This window comes from Mesoplodon mirus (assembly GCF_964341445.2).
Source record: "Mesoplodon mirus genome assembly, chromosome: 15".
Taxonomy (NCBI): Eukaryota; Metazoa; Chordata; class Mammalia; order Artiodactyla; family Ziphiidae; genus Mesoplodon; species Mesoplodon mirus.
The window spans coordinates 17,347,692-17,372,201 of NC_138991.1; the positions used below are offsets into that span (position 1 = coordinate 17,347,692).

Below are 24,510 nucleotides of genomic sequence, written 5' to 3' on the forward strand. Positions count from 1 at the left end.
TTCCTTTTCTTTCTGGGGAAGAATGGTGGACTCCCTGACACTGTTCCTGATACCCCCCAGCCTTGTGACCTTCTACTCTCATGCCATTGAGGGCTCTATCTCATGGCAGTTTGCAGGACTTAAAAAAAAAAACAAAAAAACACCTCTATCTCTGGAGTTGCATGCCAAGAACAGGACCCTCTTGGCTCCTGTAGGTTTTGTGAGCATTCTGCGCTAAGCAATCTGGCAGTGATGGGGAGAATATTCCCCATCTGTTCTGGGAGGTACTTTATTCTCAGCTGCATCCAGGACCTGCCTTTTGTTGTAAACATACCGTGGACCCTAATTCTAATGTCTTGTGAGTCTGGAGCCTTCATCAAGGATTCTGTGGGTTGTCACCGTATCCTTCCCCATGCTTCTGCGCTCTCTCCCCTCCACCTCCCCAACTGCCGTGGCACCTGCATCCACCTGTGCCTCTTAATTTCCATGTACCTCCACATGGACCCAAAGCCCAGCCTCTACCAGTTCCCACCTGTCATCACTCACATCAGAGTCTGTTGAGTGTAGGAATTTTAGTGGAAACTTGGGATGAGGGCACAAGGGGTAGTCTCACTGGGAAGCCCATTACTTTCTTCCTCTCCCACCATTCCCTTGAATTTTCCTTCTCATCTCCCATCACTCTGCCCAGAGTAAGAGCAGTAATAGTAACATTCATCAGTATGTTACTGTACGTATTGTAAGCATTTTACAATTATTCATTCATTTCATGAAAGAAAAAACCAGTACCTTCTTCCCCTTGTTTCTTACAGAATATTACTCTCTCATATTTGAGAAACCCAAGACTCACCTACCCCAGTGCGTTACAGAAAAACATTCCCCAGAGGAGTTCTGATGAATAAAAGATTCTTTATCTCATTATAGAATCCTTATTGCTGCAACAGGAAGGAGAGAGAGCGGTGAACAAATGTATGTTTCACTATCATTCATCCGTTGTCTCATGACCAGCCTTGGGTTCGTTCATGGAATATTTGTTAATAGTTATGATCTAGGTTAGATACTGAGTAATCATGTGAGAAACAGAGTGTCAGAAGCGTTTAATAGAGTTGGACTTTGATTAACTGGGAAAAAGTCAGAACTCTGCTTAACCAAGTGTTTTAGTAAAATGAGAGGAGGGCTGCTTTTCATGGAAGTCCAGTGGTGGACATGGCTGTGAGCCAGGAGACGGGGGCCTCAGTCCTCGATCCACCTCTGGCTTCCTTTCGGAGCTTTGGTAACTTAGTTTGCCCCACCTCTTAGGGTTGTTGAGAGGCTAGATTGAGACTACCTACTAATGAAAGGTTAATGTGGTTGACCTTTATTATTGTGGTTTTGTTTCTCTATTTTTATTATTATTCAGTCTTAGTTGATGACGTGCCCCTCTGTTCAATACTGAAACCTCCACCAGTATCCTGACCCCAATTGACTCGGTCCCTTCTAGAATCTCATTTCATCAGTCCCTCATTCCCTTGTATTTTATGCTCTTTCCCTGACTCGTTCCTCTCTACCTGAAAGCATGTTCCAATCTCTACCATCCTAAGAAATCCACTGTTGGGTTTTCTGCACTTGGCCTTAGGCCCTAGTCCTTTCTCTGAACTGTCTACTCTGTCTTCCAAGGTGACCTCATCTAGTTCTGTAGCTTTAAATGACATTTAGATGCCAAAGCTATCATATTTGTAGCTCTGGTCCCAGATCACCCATGAGCTTTAGAATATAATGCCAGCTTCCTACTCAGTATATCCATTAAGATGTTTAATTGGCATCTCAAAACTTAACATGACCAAAAGAAATCAGGATGTAGCCCTGCCGGTGTGCCCAAACACACACGTTCATCTTCCTCATGTCAATAAGTGACACCAGAGTCAGCCTAGAAGCTCAGGCCTTAAATTGAAGAGTCCTCATTGCATTTTTTCTTTTCTTCACTCTTCCCCTCTTAATCTAACAGCAATTATTTTCATCTCTACCTTGAAAATATCTCTCAAACCATCAACATCTTTATTCTTCATGGCCAACACCATTGTCCAAGCCATACTCATCGTTTGATTGGATCACTACTATAGCCAACTGTTAGGTCTCTTTGTTTCATTCTTGCTCAAGTGCCCCCTACCCCCAAGTCAATTTCCACAGAACAGCCAGAATGATCTTTTTAGAATGTAAATTAGATTATGTCACTTTCCTGCTTTAAATGGTTCACTAACAGCAGAAAATTCAAGCTCCATACTAGGTCTCGTAGGACTCCATGTCTTCTGACCCTCAACTAACATTGCAGCCTTGCCTTGTGCTTCTCTAGCTTTTCACTATATCCCAGACACACCAGGGTCTCATTCTCATGTTCCCAGATCATCCCGGAGTTCTTTCCTGCCTCATGGCCTTTGCATGTTCTACCACCTCTTCCTGGACTTGCCAATTTCATCCTTCCGGTCTACTCTTAATAATTACCTCCTTAGAGTTCTCTCCTGACCACTCTAAGTAAAGTAGACCCTCTCCCGCTTAGTTACTCTTAATCACAGCATTTTGTTTATTTCCTTCATAATACCAATCACAAAATGAATTTAATTTTCCATATTTTTCTTTTTAATTTCCATTTCCATTCATAAAATGTAAAGTTTATCAGGGCTTGGCCCCTAACCTTCTTGTTCACTTTTATAGCCCCAGCATGTGCCTCAGTGCTTGGTACAGAAGAGGGTCTCTATAAATATGAATGAATGAGACACTGTTCCTGTTCCCAATAGGTTTAGAGTTTAGAGAATGAAATAATTCATGGACAAGCAATTACAATCTGGTGTGACAGGTGCTATAGTAGAGTTAATTGTCCTGACATAGGGATAGTATAACATGCAGAGAGATATGAAAATGTAATGCACCTCAAAGCACTTACCTTTTATTGTAAATATAAAGGAGCTCATTTTTATTGCAGAAAATTTGGAAAATCTAGAAAAGTATAAAGAAGACATTTAACTGCTGTCATCTCCCTCATGTCATTAAAAAGATGATATTCATAAATCATTGCCAACCCTACTTCATCGTTTTGAATTACATGCTGAACTCACTTGCCAATTTTTCTTTTGGAGAGTTTGTTTTGTTGATTCTCAAGAATTGTTTACACAAAACATATTTATTTACCTTTGAGCTGGCATATATATTGATATTACAGATATTGTTCTCAACTTGCCATTTGACTTTTAATTTTGTTTTATTCAGACTTTTGTTAACATATAAAACATATTTGATATTATAGTTATTATGTATTTAAGAAATATACAATATTTCAACTTTAAGAAATTGATTTTTAAGCTTTTGTCATTAATTTATTGCTTCAGGGAATTCAGTTAGGAAATGTATAGACCCAAACCTGTATGGTTTCCGCTTTGAAGGATTTATTGAAGTTATATGTTAGTCTATTATATGATCTTTGTGTAAATAATCCATGAGCATTTGAACAGAAATTTTATTCTCTCTTTATATTTGTTTAGTAAATGCATTATTATTCATATTAGATACATACTTGATATTTTATTTTTTCCTGTTTGGTCAGAGTCTAAGACAAGTGTTAAAATCTTCAGATGCTGGGGTTTTTTCCCATCATTTTCTTCTTTTAAATCTATTGACTCATGCATTTTTTTTTAATGACCATTTTAGTCCACTTAATGGTTTTTGTATTTCTTTTTGGTTTAAATTTGACTTTGATGCTTTTGCATTATGTTTACAACAACTATTTTCTGTTTATTTGCATTTTCCTATTATGTCCTTGTTCCACTTGTTATTTTTAAGGTTACTGAGTCATTCTATATTAGGTGTTTATCTTATAGCATACGATTAGACATGGTTTATTTAGACAGTCTGAGAGCTTTTCTCTATTTTAACCTATTTATATTTATTGTCACAAAAGAAATTTTTTCTTTTATCATTTTTACTATGCAATTTGAATGCTTTTATGCTATTTCTTTTAAATGTTTTTCTGTGTTTGGTGTGTTTTCCTTTTATTTTTTCCTATGGACTTTGCTTTTGGATTCCTTTGAATTATTAAAAATATAATTAGATACGTAATTCTTTATCGAAAGGTCTTCTGTTGACTTCCTCCTCTGCAGGATGAGGCAGCTATCACACTTTTATTTCTACAAACTTTCCCCCTACCCTCTGCACAATTTTGTTTGTTCAGTCTCTCGTAAGGACCCTGCTATCTTAGTAAACCCCTCTTCTGGCGTGATTGTCATGCTGGTGCCAGCTGCTCTATGTTTGATGTGACTGTCAGCCCCAGGTCACTGTACATAATTCCCAGGCAGCAGTGTGTTGCCTTAGTGATAGATCTTACCACCCAAGGAGGCTGCCTCTTCACAGCCATCACCACCCTTTCCACCAGTTCCCTGCTCACTTGTTATAGCTGTAGAGCTCTGGACCCCACTGACACCTCTGGCCTCTGAATCCACTAACCTGAAGTGACCACATGGACCACAAAAAGATTCCACATGGGGGTTTTTCTGTTGATCTTATCACCCACCTTACATTCCATCCACAGCTTGAACTGAGGAGTAAAAGACAAGAGAGAGAGGGTCTATTTGGTTGGCTGTTGAGATGATAGAGGTGAAAAGTGATGAAGATTTGAACCAGAGCAATGGCATTAATATCCAACCGGTTTTATTTTATTTTATTTTTTTTTTGCGGTACGCGGGCCTCTCACTGTCTTGGCCTCTGCTGTTGCGGAGCACAGGCTCCGGACGCGCAGGCTCAGCGGCCATGGCTCACGGGCCCAGCCACTCCGCGGCATGTGGGATCTTCCCGGACCGGGGCACGAACTCGTGTCCCCTGCATCGGCAGGCGGACTGTCAACCACTGCGCCACCAGGGAAGCCCCTATCCAACTGGTTTTGACCTATAGGATGGTTGCTTCATATGGTTCAACTTAACAGCAGAGATGGAAAGACATGGGCAGATAGGAGAAGTGCTAAGAAGACAGAGTCAAAAGAGAAAAAAAAAAAAAGGATGTGTGGAGTGGGGCAGACGGAGAAGCCCAGGCAGATGTCTGCATCTCAGTTTTCAATGCCTGGATGAGGCAACCCACTGAGGTCTATAGTTCAGGAAGGATGGCCCATTGGGCAGTGAGGGAGACCACTTGATAGGGAAGCTGCTCAACTCTGTTGTATACAGATTGTGTTGGAGGATCTATGTGATATCTAGGTGGAAATACAGATCTGTGAGCTGGATAAGTGAGACCCACGTTCAGGTGAAAGGTCTAGAATGGAGATCTAGGCTTGGGAATTATCAGTGAATTGATAGCCATTGAAGGAAGAGTGTTTTCAGTTTAGAAAAATGAATAGAAGTAGCCCACATTTGAAGAGTGGATATAGGAGAAGTGCTTACAAAGAAACCAATGGTAGAATAGACACAGATTGATGAGAAGAACCATGAGAGTAAAGTGTCGCCTGACCCTAAATAGAAGAGAGACCCAGAGAGGGAGAAGCTGTGAACATCAGTAATTGTAGGAAAATGGTCAAGTATGAAGAATAAGTATAGCAGTCATTTGCTGAGAACCTACCATGTGCCACATATAGTTCCAAGTAGTGTATTAACTCCTTTCACCTGAATCATTACCCAGTGAGGTAGACACTATAATTACAAATGAGGAAACTGAGGCACAGAGCAGTAAGGTAACTTGCTCAAGGTGTACACATACAAGGTGGTACAACCAGGACTAGAACCCAGGCATTCTGACCCAGATCCCAAGCCCTATACTATTTTCCTTCTTAAAGTAAGTTAAAGATTGAAATATATGTATTGGATTTAAGCAGTAAGAGCACTGCTAAGATTCCTGGTGTCTGCCATGCAGTCAGTGTTGGGGGAACTGCTGAGGACAAAGTCCAGGTGACAGGGGTTGAAGTTTTGCACTGGGAAGTAGGGGAGTGTAGAGTGAGTGTAATTAAAACTATTGAGAATTTTAAATGTGATTGAAACACAATTGGACTATAAATACAACTGCTGCCAAAGGGTAGCTTTTAAAGAGTAAGAGAAATCCAAGCATTTATGTTTGTCAGAGTCAGGAATAAAAGGGAGGATTCGGAGATAAAAGTTAGAGAGAGAGAACCAAGAACCAAGAAGCTGGAAAATGCAGCAAAGGCAGAGGTCAAGGGCGCTGGGGTGTGCCTTGCAGAGAGGGGGCAGTGGTTGGTGTGTAGTCATCTAACCCATGAAGATTAGGTTGATGGGTAAGAAGTTAGAAGTCAGCCCCTCTGTAGTCCTCTTGCCTCTTAAAGATGTGATGTGGGTGTCTTGCAGGGATTGGGTAGGTGATGTTGAAAGGGGAACATTTGTGTGGGGTATAGGAGTGGAGAAGGCAGTTTTGCAATAGACTTGCCAACACTGAAATGAGGAACTGGGGCTTTTGGTGAGAATGGTATGGGTGATTAGTCAACAGAGTGGGGGAACCCTGGGTTTGTTGAGAATACAGGGAGGTCCATGCAGCATACAGTCTCTAGAAAAGTTGAGATCCAGGGTACCGTATGCACTGCAGAAGCAGGTTTAAGAGGGGTGAGTTGGGAGAGGAGTGTGTGGTAGCGGTCTGTGCCAAAATACACTGAAAATTCCAGTTTGTGGAGTGGAGGAGGACAAGTGTGAGCATGTGGCTGAAGCTGATTGGAAGACGAGGCCATTGGAATTAGGGAGGTCAAGGGCATTGGTCATGCTGACCACACAGAGAGTCACATCTCCTTTGTGAAGGTGGATGGTGGGTGACAAGGAAAGCTGTCTACTGAAATCAGCAGTTTGAGTGGGAGTCAGAATGGAGGATTCAAAGAACTTGCTGCCCTTGGATTCCCAGATACCAACAGTGGTGCCTGGGGCTTATTTTCAAGAGGTGTTATTAGGTAATTCAGATGGACTGTATTCCTTGGAGATGTGGAATTAAATTAAGGTAAACCCTCCTTGGCTTATGGTGGCTTCTCCCTCATCCTGCGTAAGAAAGTTGAGATATTCGGAAGTCATTCTTCTCTGTGCTTCCCCTGAAACAACAATGAAAAGGTGCAGATCGGGGTTTCCAGGCCACATTTGGGTGGTTTTCCCTGCATCCCAGTGTTAGTTCTGAAAACCATTAGAAATGTTCCATGTGGCTGGTTATTCTTTTGCTCGTCACCGGAATGTGGCCTTTTTACCTTATTTTGAAAATCCACGTCAATTGCCGGGGTAGCATCCTAGCCTAATATAAGACCTCTTTTGGTGGTTCTGGTGGGAAGCTGAAACATAAATTGTTTGGGGGCTGGGCAGCTGTGATGAGTTCCTACAACCACGTCTGTGAAATTGACTCCTGCCTTGTGTGTTGCAGGTGATATTTGAATCCGTCTCTCTGAAGGGTCATCCTGGCTACATCGCTGTGGACGAGGTCCGGGTCCTTGCCCATCCGTGCAGTAAGTCTCTCCCCTCATCCTAACACAGCCTGGCTCCATGCCAGACCGGGTAGCTTGGAGGCTGCAGTCCCCCCCCATGCATTCAGCTCACAAGCATCTCTCACTGTCGTACATACTCAATGCAATCAGTCCTGAATAAATCCATAACTTTGCTGGCCTGTTCAACAGGCAGCACCTTCAGGACTCTGCAGAGAGAGGCAAAACATCTTTGTTTGAATCTGTACTAATCTGTCTACTAAGGGAGTCTAAAGTCCTGATTGTTTCTTAGCGGGATTCAGACCACTGAAGTGGAAGAATTAGAGGGCTTTGCATAATAGAATCTTGTACAATTGTCTCAAACAAAGAACACCACCAAAACGTTGAGCAAATTAGCACCCTGTTCACTCACAGGGAAAAGTACCCCAAAGCTATTAATTCTTTAAAAGTAATTTTAAATACCCTCATCAACTCCGTGTAGGCATAGGGAGAGATTTCTCACAGTGGTTAGTACTTAGGGTACAGTGTCGAGAGTTCTCAAAGGCATTCCACTCCTCCAAGCCCAGCCAATTTCCCCTGGAAGTTGTCTCTCTTTGTGTATTTAGTCTAAGCTATTTGCATGTGTCTGAGCAGGGAGATGTGCTTCCCAGGTTCACTAAATCTCAGAGGGGACAAGTCCTGGGTGCAGGTAGTTGAGATGGCATCATATCCAGTGACGTTTGGTGGGGGAGATTGTAATCAAAGGGATATGCCTGGGAATTATGGCAGCCCCATAGGAGGGCTGGTTAAGTTGGCAGCCCCATTAGTTTGTCAGTGTCTGCAGCTTGGAAGTTCCTATTAGTTTCTTGGCAGCCATTGGGTAACTAACTCCTAGCAGGGTTGTCTCTACTTCTTCATTATAGCCATGAGTCATGCTGTGGGCTCTGGTGCAGTTTGCTGTTCCCTCAAGAGATATGATATGTCCTGTGCTTTGATGCCTTTCGTGCCTCCCATTTTGAGGCTCTTCTCATTTCTGCCCCATCTGTGTTGCTTTAATTGGAATGAATCTTTCAACTTCTGCTACAGTGAATTCATCAGAGCCCCAAACATCACTCCCCTCCCCTGGCACTACAGTGACATTGTTTGACCCATTGTCTTAGAGCACCTTCTCTGGAGGAATTGGGGATGAGTTCCAAGGGGTTTTGGCAAGACCGTATTTTGGATAACTGTGCTTGGTGTCTGTGTAAGGGAAACCTCCTCCCCAGGAATCAACCAGCATCTCAGAAATGCTGAGATCCTATTGGATTCTCCATTACTCTGGCCTAAGGTTCCTACCCTCTGGGTTACTTCCTGAGTCTTTGGGATTTTCTCAGATGGATGTGTCCATTCAGTTATGCCCAGCACATGTCTCTGCTGAAACAGACTTTATGTGAAGAGGGTCCCAGAAATCCCCCAGCGATGCAGGGTTTATGTACTGGGTATACACATGCGTCCCTCTTACCAGGATTAAGTCTTCCCCTCCCTTGACTCCTGGGAATCAGCATCTGCTGCCCATTGGAGAATGATTGTTGACCTCAGACCATGTCGGGAGACGTCTGTTCTACTTGTGATCCACTTAACCTCACACACTCAGCCTTGCACAGCCATCAGTTTTGAGGCAGTCTCTCTGAAACAGGATTTCAGCAATCCCCAAGTCCTGCACACACTGCATCCTCGGAGCTGCATCCAGCTGCATGCCTGCTGCTTACCCTGTGCTGGATGCTTGCACTAGGTCTTCCTAGTAGGCTCTTCCTGAAAGAGTCTGGCCTGGTTCTCTCTCCTGGGATCCCAGAATTCTGTCCTTTCCTGGGAATTTTTACCTCCACCATGACACCCAACCTGACACCTGTCTCTTGTCTCAGCCTCAGCTCTGCCTTAACTCTACACACTGGCCATGGTTTGCCATTGCAGCCCCATGCTTCCTTCTCTCAGAGAAATCTCCATGGGCGAAGGTTCTCTGGAGGGCATTTGAATGCCTTTCCTTGCCTAAAGTCTCATGGCTCCTCTTGGAATCCTCCTCCCGTTGAGGCTGCTTCTGAATTTTGGATTCTTCTGGGAACTTCATACTCCTCCTGTGAGGAGTGTGCATTATGTGGTTATGGAATTGCTGAGAGCAAGTTACCCAGCAAATGGGCCATGGGACATAACTCAGGAAGACGTGACCCTGGCTGTGTGCTTGTGTAATGTGCTTCATCTGAGTTCACCTTAGATGCTTAGGAGACTTAAGCTTAAAACTTCCTAGAAATCAAAACGTGCAACTCTGTGAAAGTGGCTGGAATTCGAAAATTCCATTTAACTCTCTGTGCACATATTGGTGGTGCATGTAGTCCCCTGAGTTCTATCCATAGCTCATGAGTCATGTGGGGTTGATCAGGGCCTAGGAAAGGCCCCTTCCCAAGGCCCCACGCTCAATCCATATCCAGTCAGGGTTTTTATTCATTCTTTCTTTCAACGAGTCAATTATTGAGCATCAGTTATGTGTCGGGAACTTCTGCTGGACACAGAGGATACTTAAGTGACCAAGATAGGTAGGTCTTTGTTCCCATGTTGTATACTTAGCAGAAGGACAGAGGGAGGAAGGACATTAAGTAAGTAACTAATGTTAAGTAAGTCACTAATATAATTTCAGATAGTGATGTGTTGTGAATGTAGTAAATGTGAGGGACGGATGTGGAGGGGCTTCTTAGATAAAGTGGTCAGGGAGATATCTTTGAAGATGTGGTCTGAGCTGAGATCTGAGTCATAGAAGGAGTTCACTGTATGAAGGTTTGGGGAGGGGGCATTCTAGCAGAGGAAAGGGCAAGTGCAGAGGCCCTGCAGTGGGATCAGCTTGATGCTGCCCGAGTATCCTGAGCATGGGGAACATGGGGGAAAGTGTTTCTGAGTGAAAGGGAAGCAGGGCCCTGAACATCATTGTGAGTGGTTAGATTTTTTTTTAACTTACCAAACTGTGTAATTTATTATTTTTTAATTGAAGTATAGTTGATTTACAATGTTGTGTCAATTTCTGCTGTGCAGCAAACTGATTCAGTTATATATATATATATATATATATATATATATATATATATATATATATATTCTTTTCCGTTATGGTTTATCACTGGATATTGAATATGGTTCCCTGTGCTGTATACTAGGACCTTGTTGTTTATACGTTCTGTATATAATAGTTTGCATCTGCTAACCCCAGACTCCAATCCATCCCTCCCCATGCCCCTCCCCCTTGGCAACCACAAGTCTGTCCTCTATGTCTGTGAGTCTCTTTCTGTTTTGTAGATAAGTTCATTTGTGTCATATTTTAGATTGTGAGTGGTTGGATTTTTTTAAATTAATTAATTTTATTTTTTCCTGCGTTGGGTCTTCGTTGCTGTGCGCGGGCTTTCTCTAGTTGTGGTGAGCAGGGGCTACTCTTTGTTGCGGTGCGCGGGCTTCTCATTGCACTGGCTTCTCTTGTCATGGAGCGTGGGCTCTAGGTGTGTGGGCTTCAGTAGTTGTGGTGCACGGGCTCAGTAGTTGTGGGTTGCGGGCTCTAGAGCACAGGCTCAGTAGTTGTGGTGCACGGGCTTAGTTGCTCCGCAGCATGTGGGATCTTCCTGGACCAGGGCTCGAATCCGTGTCCCATGCATTGGCAGGCAGATTCTTAACCACTGCGCCACCAGGGAAGCCCCGTGACTGGTTAGATTTTAATCTAAGTGTAGGGAGGCACCACTGAAAGGGTTTATGCTGGGGATTGGTATGATCTCATTTAATTGTTAAAAGATTACTTTGGCTGTTCTGTGGAAGAGGGGTTGAAGGGGGAATAGAGAAGAAGTCAGGAGACCTATGAGAAAGAAAGTTCTAGAGTCATGTAAGAGATGGTGATGTCCTGGACCAGGTGGTGGAGAGACATTCATTCACCATCCGACTTGTTTACTGAGCATATGCTCCATGCCAGACACTAGTCTGGGTTCATGGAAGTGAGTTAGACAGATTCATTCTTTGCCCTCATGGGCTTCCAGTGATGTGAAAGAGACTGAAAATAAAACAATCAGGTAATTATCTGGTCTATAACAAATGGTATATTAGTCAGCTAAGGCTGCCATAACAAAATACACAGACTGGGTGGCTTAAGCAGAATTTTATTTTCTCACAGTCCTGGAGGCCCGAAGTCCAAGATGAAGGTGGCAGGTTTGGTTTTGTCCATGGGCTCCCTCCTTTGCTTGAGGACGGCCCCCTTCTCACTTTGTCCTCACATGGTCTTTCCTCTGTGCACATGTGCCCCTGATGTGTCTGTGTGTGTCCAAATTTTCTTATAAGGACATCAGTCAGATTGGGTTAGAGCCCGCCCTAACAGCCTCATTTTAACATAATCACCCCTTTAAAGACTCAGTCATCAAATACAGTCACAATCTGAGCTGTTGAGCATTAGGGCTGCAACCTGTGAATTTTGGGGGGATACAGTTCAGCCCATAACAGGTGGTAAGCAGACTATGAAGAAACATAGAGCGTAGAGATGGAGAGAGGTAGTGGACAGATTAGAGATGAATTTAGGAGGTAGAGCCCACTGGTCCTAAGTGATGGGGTTAGAGTAGGAGCCAGAGGCATCAGAAATGGTGCCCTGCTAGGTTGCTGGCTTCATCAGCTGGGTGGTGTGATTCTGGGGAGGAGGTGTGTGTGACCTTTCATGGTTCCCCCTATGCATGGGTCCTGGAGGCTGCTCATGGGATCACGCGTCATGCAGCCTGCTAGTAGCTTCTGAACTGTCCTTTGGCCTGACAGTGCTTCTCCCCCAACCCCAGCCTTAATGCATTTATGACTTCACTCATAGCTTGTTAAAAACTTAACACTATTAAAAGAATGCATCCTCTTTAGGTCCTCAGGCTTGTAATTCTCCACTCCAGTTCCTTAACACATTTTTAAAAAATTAAGGTGTGGTCAGAGTTTATCAATAAGTGATTCCACTAAGTATTCCAAGAGTTCCAGGGGGCTTAGTGCATGATTTGCAAATGTTTTCTCGATCGATTTGAGCTGAAGTTATATGACTTTAAACACTTGCCTGTCAGCTTCTAAAACAGTGACCAGAAGATAAGTGTGATGCTCAACGGAAATTATTTTCTCCTACAAACGGAGACCTCTCGTCTATATTTTATGGCCCATTTAACATTTTTGTGTTATTCTGCAAATATTTTAGCCATAGTTACCCTCTGCTGCCATTTCTCCGTGTCAGCCATTAGCAGGGTCACTACGGTTATAACTGTGGATGATAAATGTCAGCACAATTTTCCACTCAGTTTCAAAGTTTCTGGCTCCTAGGTTGACTTTTAGAATTTTTTTTTTTTTTTCCATCACAACCTTGTGGGGCCATGTCACTGAGCCCACGGTCTGCAGCACGTTTTTAATGTATGTAGTGCACTTTCTCTGCAATTGTGTGGCTTCCTACTGAGCAGTCAGGTTTAAAGAGCGAGATAAAGGGCACAATAATACGTCTTCAGATGCTGTACTGACATCTGCAGGAGTGTAAATGTCACCAACATCAAGGCTTTTTGCCCCAAATGCACAGCCAGTTTTCTGTTAACCCCATTCCGCAGGGTCCCATTTTGGGGGCGCTGGGTCTCAACGGGGAGTGAGTGTGGGATGCTTAAAACCCCGAGCTGGTGGCTGGTCTGGGCCCCAAGGTCGTCTGTGCTTGGCCGAAGGTTGGTGAGTTGAAGCGGATGGGATGATTGCTTTCCTGGAGCTGTAGGTGCTGGGTGCAAATCACAGCTGGGAGAGGACTGGACTCAGGCATGGACTGGGGTGGGGGTGGGGGGATGGGAGGAGGATTGGGGAGGCCAGGAGCTCAGAGAAGTGAGCTCCCCAACATAAGGAGGATCCCCCAGAGAGAGAGAAGGAGATCTGTTGTGAGCTGGAGATGAAGCCAGGGCTCAAAGAGTAAGGGCACGTGGAGAGGATGCTAAGCAGGAGGGCGGTGGTCCGGAAAGGTCCCCGTGTTGAGGACCGCGATCTAGGGCTAGTGTGCACGTGATACAACAGCATGACGCCTAGAGGGGTGGGGACATCCCTGGTTTTATGGGTTCAGACCAGGCAAGACTGGCCAGTGGAAATTGTTCCATAAGAGCTATGTAACAGAGACAGCCAACTAGAAGAACGTGCCTGCAGTCGTGTTTTGTTAAGTCTACATAGTGTTTTAATAAATTCAGTCAAGATTTTAGAATGAGGGCTTTCACCTAAGGCTGGATTTTTTACTTGCCTTGAGAAATCGGATGATTGGCTACCCTGAGCACAACACTGTCGCATGGCCTCTGTCTGCTGGATCTAGGGAACTGCTAGCTGCCCCCTGCCTATGGGGCATGGGGTCTTTATCCAGTCCCCCCAAGTCCCCACCACTCCTTATTGCCTCCTCATTGCTGAGGCAGATACCAGTTATTAGTGTGCTTGTGATGTTGCTTTTCTGATACAGAGAAATCTTTATTTTACCCAAGTCTCTATGAAAGGTAGGAAAATGAATAAGGGGGCAAGGAGGTGGCAGTTTTGTTTTTGTTTGTTTTACAACCGAACCACTTTATTCCTTTACAGAACTGTCTCGCTCCTGAAGGCGCGTGCTTTCAACATCTCTGCTGTCTGTAAACCCTCAGTGTTTCACCAGAATTATTAACTCCGGGGGCCATTAAACCTCTGAATTCTCTACCACTGTACCTAGAAGGGAGGGAGGAAGAGGGATTGCAGATGGAAGAATCAAGTCAAGAGGTCTGCTAGAAAGGAGTCAGAAGCAAGCAGGAGAGGGAATTCCCTGGTGGTCCAGTGGTTAGGGCTCCCTGCTCTCACTGCTGAGGGCCTGGGTTCAATCCCCGCTCGGAGAACTAAGATCTCACAAGCTGCGCATGGTGTGGTCAAAAAAAAAAAAAAAAAAAAAAAAAGAGAAGCAAGCAGGGGACATTGATCCAGAGACAATTCATTTCTAGTTGCACAAGTCCCAGAGGTTGAACCATTTGCCCAGGGTCCCCAAGGCTGAGGGGAGATATCGTTTTGTAAAAACCCAACACAAAGCCTCCCAACATTGGAACTAAGATTCTGTACCCTCTCCTTACCAGGAAGTAGATGTTCCTTCCCGCTTCCAACAGGTAGCATAAAGGGGCTTATGAGGTTTACTCTATTCCCACTTAAAAATTGACTTGAACTGATAGTTCCAAAAATAACTTTACAAAATTATACAGGAGAGCAAAAAGGAAAACATTTCAGACAATCAAAGCAGCATGACATTTGTCAGGTTGACTAGATGCACGAATCTTCAACTCTGAGAAGCCCACAATGAGAGGACTTCCCTGGGCCTTGGACTCTTGACGCCATCTAGTCGTGGGGCCCTGGAGGTGGCATGAGGGGGACTCTGAGCTATTGTCAGTTTGTTTAGAAACCTGAGCAGAAGCTGTATGTTTCTGCACAGCGAGTCTGCCTGATCATGCCAAGGTCCTTGGCTTTTGCTGAGCATTGCAGGTGGTGACACAGTTTGGTAGAGCAGACAGTTCCAAGTGTGAAGGCCATGGGGACAAATACCAAGGAAAGGAATCTCTTGTGGTAAAATGTTCCAGAGCAATGAGAAGAGTCTGGAGGGTCAGCACAGCCTTGCCTGTGAGCCCTTTCTTTGGATCCTGGGCTCCAGGAGACACCGTTGACCTCCCCGTTGTCCAAGAGGCAAGAGACTGTGCTGGTTAAATGCTGAGTTTGGGGCTAAAATGGACCTGGACTGAATTCTGTTCCTGCCATTAATGCTGTGTAGTGTTGGACAAATTAAACTTGGTGAGCCTTGGTTTCTGCTTCTCTAAAAGGGAAATAATACTAGTGTCTGCTTTAGGGAATATTATGAAGTTAACTTCAGTAAAACACGTAAAGCATTTTTCACAGTGCCTGGCATTGTAGGAGCTTTCAATAAATGACATTATTATTATTACTTGTCTGTCTGGATATTTGACTCCCTCTGAAAAGATGGCCAAAGGCCCTTGTTGAACCGTCCATTTGATCGCATTCCAGGGGTATTTGACGCCTGGTTCATCACTGATTTGGTTGATGCGATAGGGATCGTTGACACTTTTGTGCCTTGATGAAGAAACGCATTCTTCTACACAGAGATTATCAATCCACTCGTCTTTGGAGAGCTCACATAGGCAAGGACCTCTCTCCACAAACAAGAAAAGAGATGAACCCAAGTTACCCAGAATAAAACATATGTTTAATTCTAAAACTGATTACCCATGGACACTATGAGTTTCATGTGAAAGTCCTTTCTCCTGTTACGCCAGGTCCCCGGAGTAAATGTCCCACCTCCATCCCATCCCTAGATATCATAGCTTAGAGTGAAGAGTGCAGACTCTGAATGTGTCTTGAATTCTCGGTGCCTTGCTTCACTCACTGTAAAATAGAGATAATACCACCACCAACTGCGTTGGGTTAAGTGAGTTACTATGTGTAGACACTGCCATGACACCAATCACGTAACCTTCATTCACTCAGTGCTCACGGCTGGTGTTCTCCTCCACCTGTTCTCCATCCTCCCCTCTTTGCCCCCTTCATGATCTGCATCATCACCAGGGCCAGGTGTGCAAGTCTCAGGCCCAGAGGTGCTTCACTTCAGTTTTCTTCTTTCTGCTCACCCAGGTCTACAGGGAGATATCTTCTTGGGTGACCCCACCCCCACCCCTCCAACTTCCTTTTGCAAACATGGCAGTATTACCCAGCAGCTAATAATATGGATTTTGAGGCTCTCAAGGACATGGATTCGTGTCTTGCCTTCCCCAGTTTCTGGCTGTCTGACCATGACAAACTATGTAACCCTTCAGAGCATTAATTTTCTGATTAGTGAATTGGAGTTACTGCCCACCTTGTGGATTTTTGTGGGGTTTAAGTGAGATGATGCATGTAAATGTCTTAGAACAGTAAGTGGATCATAGGAAGTGATCAGTCAACAGTAGCTTTTCACCGAGCCAGACCATCTCCTAAGCACAAATTCCCCCCTGCCCAGCGCCCATCCTGAGCTCCCACCCGCCGACAGGGACATGGTCAGGCTGTTGAATTCTGTCCTCATATGCTTTTTGGCTTCTCTCTTAGGAAAAGCACCTCATTTTCTGCGGCTCCAAAATGTCGAGGTGAATGTGGGGCAGAATGCCACCTTTCAGTGCATTGCTGGTGGAAAGTGGTCTCAGCATGACAAACTTTGGCTCCAGGTAAGGATGGGAGGGGCCTCCTGCGCATACCTGCCCATCCCTTGGGAAGGGAAGAAAGTGTGTGCTGTGATAAAGGGCTTGGTGGGGAAGGGGAAGGGGTATTTCTTATGTACCTCTGCTCCTTGGATGATACACTGCATCCATGATCTTGTTAAATCGTAACTCTAATTCTGTTATGTAGGCATCAGTATTCCCCATTTTACAGATGGAGAAACTGAAGTCAGAAACATAAAAGTGCCAGAACTAGAATTTGCAACTATGAGCTTTCCAAACTTCCTTCTAACAAACTTTGTCCTTTAAGCCCAGAATCCCAGGACTAAGGCAAACTGGATATTTTAGATTCTGGGTACATTTGCATTTCCATATGACTTTTTTGTCAATTTCTAATACAAAGAAAAAAAGGCCTGTTGGATTTTGATGGGGGTTGATTGCATTGAATCTATAGATCCCTTTGGGGAAAACTGACAGCTTAACAATAATGAGTTTTCTCATCGTGAACATGGTATATTTCTTTACTTATTAAGGTCTGTAGTAATTCCACTCAGCAAGGTTTTACAATTCAGGTCTTGTATATCTTTAGTCAGTCTCATCTCTAAATATCTCCTATTTTTGATGCTACTCTAAAATACATTTTAAAAAAACCCTCAATTTCTGATTTTTCATTACTAATATACAGAAATACAATCGACTTTCCTTTATTGATCCTGTACCCTGTAACATTATTAAACTTAGTATGACTATTTAAATTTAAATTAGTTAAAATAAATACAATTCAGCACTCAGATGCCCCGTTGCACTAGCCACATTTCAAATGCACAATAGCCATATGTATCTTGTGGCTACCATGTTGGACAAATGTAGATAGAGAACATTTCTGACATTGCAGAGAGTCTTACTGGAGAGCACAGCTCTAGAGAGGCATCGCCTCCAGTTCAAGGAATCAGGAATATTGCTTGAAAGAAGCTGACTCCTGTTACCTCCAACTTCATTATACTTAAAGTTCTCTGTCATCTCTTCTGACTCACATAGTTTGGATGTTGGTCCTTAACCCATGCCCAGCACACTTTGATGGAAGTTCATAGTATCACTTCTCTTCTTGCATTTGAGCCCATTTCCTGCAATTGGAAAGTCCCTGGGCCGAGAGAGCACATCTAGGAGCTTCTTTTCTTGCTTCTTAGCAGAGCAGTAGAGTGAAGATAGCAGTAAATAATAATGCCTGCTCCTGCTGCTTCCCGGGTCTGCCTGCAGACCACAACAGAGCACAGGAAACTTCCACGTGTCACTCAAGTATTACGTAATGCTATTTATTCATTATAATTAGTATTAAAGTGCATCAGGCTCCCAAGAAGCTTTGTCATGTCAATGGCATTGCCTCAATTGGGTCACAAGAATGAGAAGAGACAGTCACAGTACATTCAGCATCTTTATTTGGGTTTTCCAATTATCTTATGAACGTTATTGCTACAGTTCTGAGTTGCGTGCTCTAAACCTTGAGTCTGTCAGTGGAAGGATGTTAAAGCCAAATGTAATTGAAGTTTTGAAGGAAGTAGAAACACATGGTTTAGAACTCTTCCACATCTTACTTATTTATCTACTTTTCAGTGTAAACCAAATCTTATTCCCAGAACGTTTTTCAGGTGGCTTACAATGGGACATAAAGCATGACAGGATAGCATAAATTAAGTGAGGCAACACAAAATAGGAGGAAAATAACACGTCAGAGCTGGTCATATGCTAAAAACTGCATTTCTGTACATCTGCTGCTTCCTGGTGGGTCACAGGCAGAGCCCACAGCACCATGACCACACACAGAATAAGGAAAGCTTGTCAGATACACAGTTCACAGTGATGTCCCTGAGATGAACCCAAACCAGTGGCTCCAGAAAATTCTGTCATTCACACAGAGGCCAGACAGGAATTGTTCCCAGGAGTCCTCATAAAGAAAACAGTCTGTGATGTAGGGAGCAGCATTTTCCACCACAGTCTTACTGAGGGCACATAAGTGAGTTTCATAGGCTTGTTTCCCATAGTGATGCTCTGGGTAAAAGCAGTTTGGCGACGGGGGGTGAGGTGGGCAGTGTGATATAGCAGAGGTCCCCAGCTCTCTACCATCGCCATCCTGGGATACCTCACATGTATCTGGAGAGTGAATAGATTCAATAACTATTTCTTCAAGGAAACCACCAGAAATGTTATCTCCCTCATCTATATTTCAGGAAATATTGGGAGGTAGATGGCTTACACTATGCTCTCTGGCAAAATGCCCGTTAAGTCCAGGCTTATATTCAACAGTGTAGTTGGAAGTAGGTCAACATCTTTCTATAAAACATGAGACACCAGTCATGATGCCTGCCACCCAAGAGACAATTGCAGCCTTGATCTGAGATGGGTAGGCTAAGGCAGGGACGGACTTCTCATGAGATATTGCTTTGGATTTATTCCAGCGCCTAGAGGAACAGCTTGCAGACTTGCCAAAGTTGTGTTCCTTATAACAGGCTGGGGCGCCTCAGCCTGAGAATTTCCAAAGTGAGTGAAACAGACACATTGTGGCCAAGAGTCCACAGGACACCTACAGCAGGTGTGCCTTTCAACAATGCTATTTCTTGCTGTAGCTTCCAAGATAAGCTGACTATTCACTAAGTCACCAAATGTGGAAACTTTTTTATCCAGTAGTTTTAAGTCAGGGAAATAAAGGCGGTGACTTTCTTCTCAGAATAGTATGTCAGTGCCCCTTCTCCCTGGCAGTGGTTAGGGAAAAGTTGGTGGACTTGTAGTTGGGGGTAAATCCCTGTTGCCTGTTGTAGAGAATGCTTACCTTCTTTTTATAGAGCAGGGATCTACAGCCTGCTTGTCCTTAAGTGCTTTCAGGTCATAAATTAATAAGTTAAAAAGGAAGACTATCCATACCCCTGTTTTGCACCCTCCTGAAGACTTAATATGCTCTTTAGAAGACTCTGTCTGCTAGTGCCAGCTTTCATGGAATTATAGTGCAAGTTTTGCATAAAAATCAACAGACAGGACCTATGCAGAAATGTGTATACCTAAGCCTAGAACAATTGTAGTCTTTTAGGGAAAAGGCGGATAAAGGCCAGTAAAAGTTATAAACAAGCTCATCTTGTTCTGGGATGATTTCTTCTTGAGGTGAAGCATGTAGTGCCATGGTCTCCAGTGGAAGGGCCTCATTCATAACTTGCTGATTCCTTATGTGATGCGTTGTCTTGAGGAATCCAAACTTGTGATTCTTCAAGCATTTTTTTCAAGCGAGTAGTTGGTGTGCATCCTGACTGGAATAACTAGTAAGAAAAGCAGCCTACAGTCTGGGGAGCCCTTTTGGAAAAAGGAAAAAAAAGAAGAGCAATATTCAGGGTACAACTAGGTGGAACTGTAGTGACAAATTATTGGTGTAGCACTGTGAAAATGTACATGGTACATCTTTTCTGGAAGGTAATTTGGCAGTAGCTAGCTAACACTTTTAAATGTACATATTCTTCCGGCAAGTAATTTTACTTTTGGGAATACACCTAAGAAAATAACCAGAGACAGGGAAAAAATGTATATGCAAGTGTGTTCAACAGGATGAAAAACTGAAAACAACCTAAATGTCTAGCAAAAGGGGACTGATTAAGTAAATGGGGCCATTAAATATCAGGTTATAGAAGTCTCTTTAATGCCATTTTCACAGTATATATTTAAGTGAAAATAGCAAGTTATAAAACGATATGCCCAATATATTAATTTTATATCAAAAACCAACCATATGTATACACACATATTTACACAAATATGTACATACCTGTATAAATATACACATATAACACTATAAAACACATATCAAGACACTTAATAATTGATTGCGATGGTAGATTATGTATGCTTTTTTTTTGATCTTTACTCTTTTCTGTTTCATCCAAATATGCTAAAATGAATATAGGTAACTAATATTAACAGAAAAAATGCTGTTAAAAGGAGAAAAATGACCACTTTTTCCTAGGCACAGAATATTCTAAGGATGGTAGGAGCCTTCACAGGGCATAGCAGAATTAGGGGTAGCTATTCCGGCAGAAGCGGCAGCATTGGCCCCTGTTGAGAATGCGGGTAAAATTACCCTCAGACTGCCCCCACCTCCTCATCGCCACCAAGAGATACTGTTCATTAAGGTGGAGGTTTAGAAATATTTTTGTGTGTCACCTGGTCTTTATGGAAGATTGCTGTGGGATCCATGCACTCCTCAGGAGCTCCGGGGCAGGCCCTGTCAGCCCCACCCCAAGGCTGACTTCCAGGTCTCCCTACAAAGGATTCACTCCATCGGAAGTCTCTACAATGAATAGCGTTCGAAGAGTCTCAGAAATGAGGCCATGTGTCCAAAGCCTCTGCACAGATCTCAGTAGGGCAGCATACATGTTTAGACAAATCACGGGCGTTGTTACAGGGAGCACACCCTAACTTGGCAGGAAAAGGCTCCTGCCCTGGGAAGCCATCAGCACAGCAGCAGCCACATCAGGGCTGATGAGATAAGCAGACGTGTCGGTCCTCTGCGGCAGATTCTCCCGGTAAACCTGTTTTCCCGCTCCCCACGGGGCTACCGCTGGCTCGCAGGGCTGTGAGTATCCTGCAAGCAGCTCCCCGTCCTGCCTGCATCTCTACCAGGTGTCCCTTCCATGCGGGGCTTCTGCCGAAAACCTAGTGGTCACCCTACAACTACACACTAAGGAGAAATTCACGGCGATACTCAACACAGCTGGCATGTATTGAATGGTTACACATATGATGTATTTAATTCTCACAACCAGTCTTTCAGGTAGATGCTATTTGTAGCCCTGCTTTATAGGTGAGGAGACTGAACCTTAAGGGTAAATGAGTCAGAGTTACCCAGGTCGTGAGCAGTAGAGGCAGGATTTGAATGCAGGTTCTATGTCTACCTCCTGGGTGGGCTCATCCTTCCATGCTAACCTCATAGTCCTGCCCATCTGTATCTCCACTCCAGCCTTTCCTTCCATACAGATGGCTTCCTATTAAAAAAAATTCATGTATTTATCACATAGTTACCCACCTGTAATTTTCACTGTACTGGGTACTTAAAGAGATTTGAGTCTCTCAAATCTACAACGAAATTCCAACACCCTTGGGCTTTTTTTCAAATTTCTGCCTTCTAGTTGCCTTCTTACAGCTCTTTTCCTCTTCTTGGCCACATTTCTTAAATGTGATGTCTACACTTGCAATGTGCCTTTCTTTAACTCCTGCCTCTTCCCAAAAGTGGCTCTTGTGAAGGTCACCAGTGCTTTCCTTGTTGCTAAAGCCAGGGGCAGGGTGGTGGCGGTGGTACTCCTCCTCCCCCTCCCCCCTCCTCCCCCCATCCTCCTTCATTATTATTATTATTCCTTATAGTTGGCTCTTCTTTCAGCATTTGATGATGCTGGCCGCTCCCTCCTTGAAAATCTTCCTGCCCTCTTGGTTCCATGGCATCATCTGTCAGCAACTATGAAGGGTCTGAGAGTTTGCCTTATTTGCAAGCAAAGGGGTTAGGCTGCCCATTGCATGGTTGCATGGATGCTGGCAGGAGACACGAGACTCTTGGGTCAGAGACAAAGGACTTTATTACTCATTACCCCGCAGGCACCACGAGCTTCATGTCTGCAACAGTTTCCCTTGTGCCCCCAAGTCCTGTGAAGATGATGTGAGGGTGGATCCAGGTGGGGTTTACACACAGCAGGTCTGTGTCATAGCTGGGGAACCCCACGCCTAGGATACCCCAATCTTTTATTATTACCTTTGAGGTATAACTTACAAACCATAAAGTTCAATGTCTACCATTTAGTAGGTATTAGTGTATTTACAGAGTCATGGCACCATTACTACATGCTCTGTCTTTCCTTCTTTTCACCTGTAGGGACCCCAGATTAAAACACAGCTCCTGTAGGGCGACCCAGGGGAGGGAAATCTAGCTGGGCTTTGGATTTGCACGGGGTTGGGTTCCCTCAGATTCGTCTGAAGCTGGTGCATGGACCTCATCCTCCTCCATCCTGTGCAACTCCTCTCTGAGGACCGTCGGCAACTCTGACCTGGAACTGTCCCCTCACAACGTATTCTTTCCTCCTTTACTTTCTGATATTTTTTTCTTCCTGTCTTCCCTCAGCCCATCCCCCGCTTATGTGCTTCAGGATTGATCCAGCTCATTCCCGCCCCAGCACATGGAGCTGGGAGAAAGAGTGGCGCGCAAGGCAGCCCTGCTTCTTGCCCTCATGGAACTTACCTTTCGGCAGCAGAGACAGACATTTAGCAACTAATCACAGAGTTACATATTTTATCACACATGTGACCAGGCTCCCGGGGGGAAAAAGGTCTGCTGAGGAGGTAGGGAGTAGGGAGATTGGGGAGGAATTATGAGTCTCAGAGAAGTGCCCGTGGAAGAAGTGGCCTGTGAGCAGAGTTCAGAGAGGTGAACTGGAAATAGTCAAAAGGCCATCAGGCTGCACAGGGCGATGGCATGTGTGCAGGCCCTTCACCACCTGCTCATCCTCTTTGCTCAGGGCTGACGGCTCCCTGTAGGGCTTAGGCCAGGACCCTCCTGACGCTGCAGAAACTCTGAACCCAGAAATCAACCGTAAATGGGCAGTCAGCCATGCGTGCAGTGGGCCCTTGGGAGGTCTTTAGCATAGCGAATCAAAAATGATTTATGTCCACTTCTATTTCTTTTAACTTTTAATAAAGAATAATCAAAAGCTGTTCTTTAGAGGTTGCCAAAGAGGTGCAGATATGGTCTTAAGAGAATCAATGGGCCAGCTTTTAGCAAGTTTCCAAATGTCATGCCATTGACGCAGTATGACTAGAAATGAAAAGAATATTACGAATGAATTGTGGGAAGTTCACTGAAATATTTTCTAGCCAGGAGATTTCTGGAGCAATTAGAATAATTTTCAACCGGAAACGCTGGCCTCATTTTACTTGCGTGTGTGTGTGCACGCGCGCTTGCGTTAGGAGCTCAAATCAGCACACGGAAGGTTTCCAGGACCCATGTGTTAGAATATCTCCTGTAAAACAGTCATAGTGTCAGTTGCACACAGTTTCCTTTTATTAAAGACGGTAATGTTTCCACTTCTGCCGATTATAAGTCAATGGCAAGCCGGCGTGCACTCCGGCATGTCCGGAAATAATGACAGCCATTTTTGCAGGCTGTGTCTTGTCTCTTTGTGAAGGGAATAATGTCCTGACACAGGAGCAGAGAGGATGGGGAATTGCAAAATGGTGAGGCTATTATAGATACCTTGATAGTCAATCAGGTAATATGAAAACAGCAGGCTTTCCATGGCATCAGGTGCTTCTCTTGTCTTCCTCTGTAGATAGTTCCTGAAGGTAGAGAGGTTTTTGCCTGGGTGGTGGAAGGATGCACATATGCCAGGGTCAGAAATGTTAAATGTGGGCATTTGCAGTCCATACTCTTGTAAAGAGTGTGTGCTCTCAAACCAATCCGGTTTATTCCACATAACATAAAACAAGCTCAGGGAAGGTGGAATTTAAGTTGTTTTAAAAGAGAGAGAGAAGCAGACGAAAAAGAAAGAAAAAAGAGAGGTTTCAAAGGGAACTGTTACCATGATGAATGAGACATGGGTATAAAATGGGATTAGGCAGGACCACCGATTAGGCTATAAAATGCCTTTGTTCAGCTTAGAACACATGTGCCCCCCTGGGTAGATGAACTGGAAAAAGGTTCGCCCTGTGGGCACATGCAGCCCCAAGGCATATAGCCTGGCAGGCAGACAGAGCCTTTGGGCAAAGAAAATAGGTAGCCTTCCTCTAAGTGGATTGGGTCAGCACTCCTGCTTTGCCAGCAGAACATGGGCTGGATTTGGGTGCCACACCCTTCGCGCATGGCTGGGCATCTTTGGTGCGGTGACCAATTGCTCAACGTCAGGA

At 44.2% G+C, this 24,510-nt stretch overlaps 1 protein-coding gene across 1 annotated transcript in view; it reads left to right on the forward strand.

Moving 5' to 3' along the window:
• Positions 1-24,510, forward strand: part of PTPRT (protein tyrosine phosphatase receptor type T) — a gene marked incomplete at both ends in the record, with an annotated part of 1,080,119 nt that overhangs the window by 390,271 nt on the left and 665,338 nt on the right. The window contains 2 exon segments of the mRNA XM_082644817.1: positions 7,327-7,408; positions 16,484-16,599. Coding sequence (XP_082500943.1) covers positions 7,327-7,408; positions 16,484-16,599 — 198 coding nt within the window.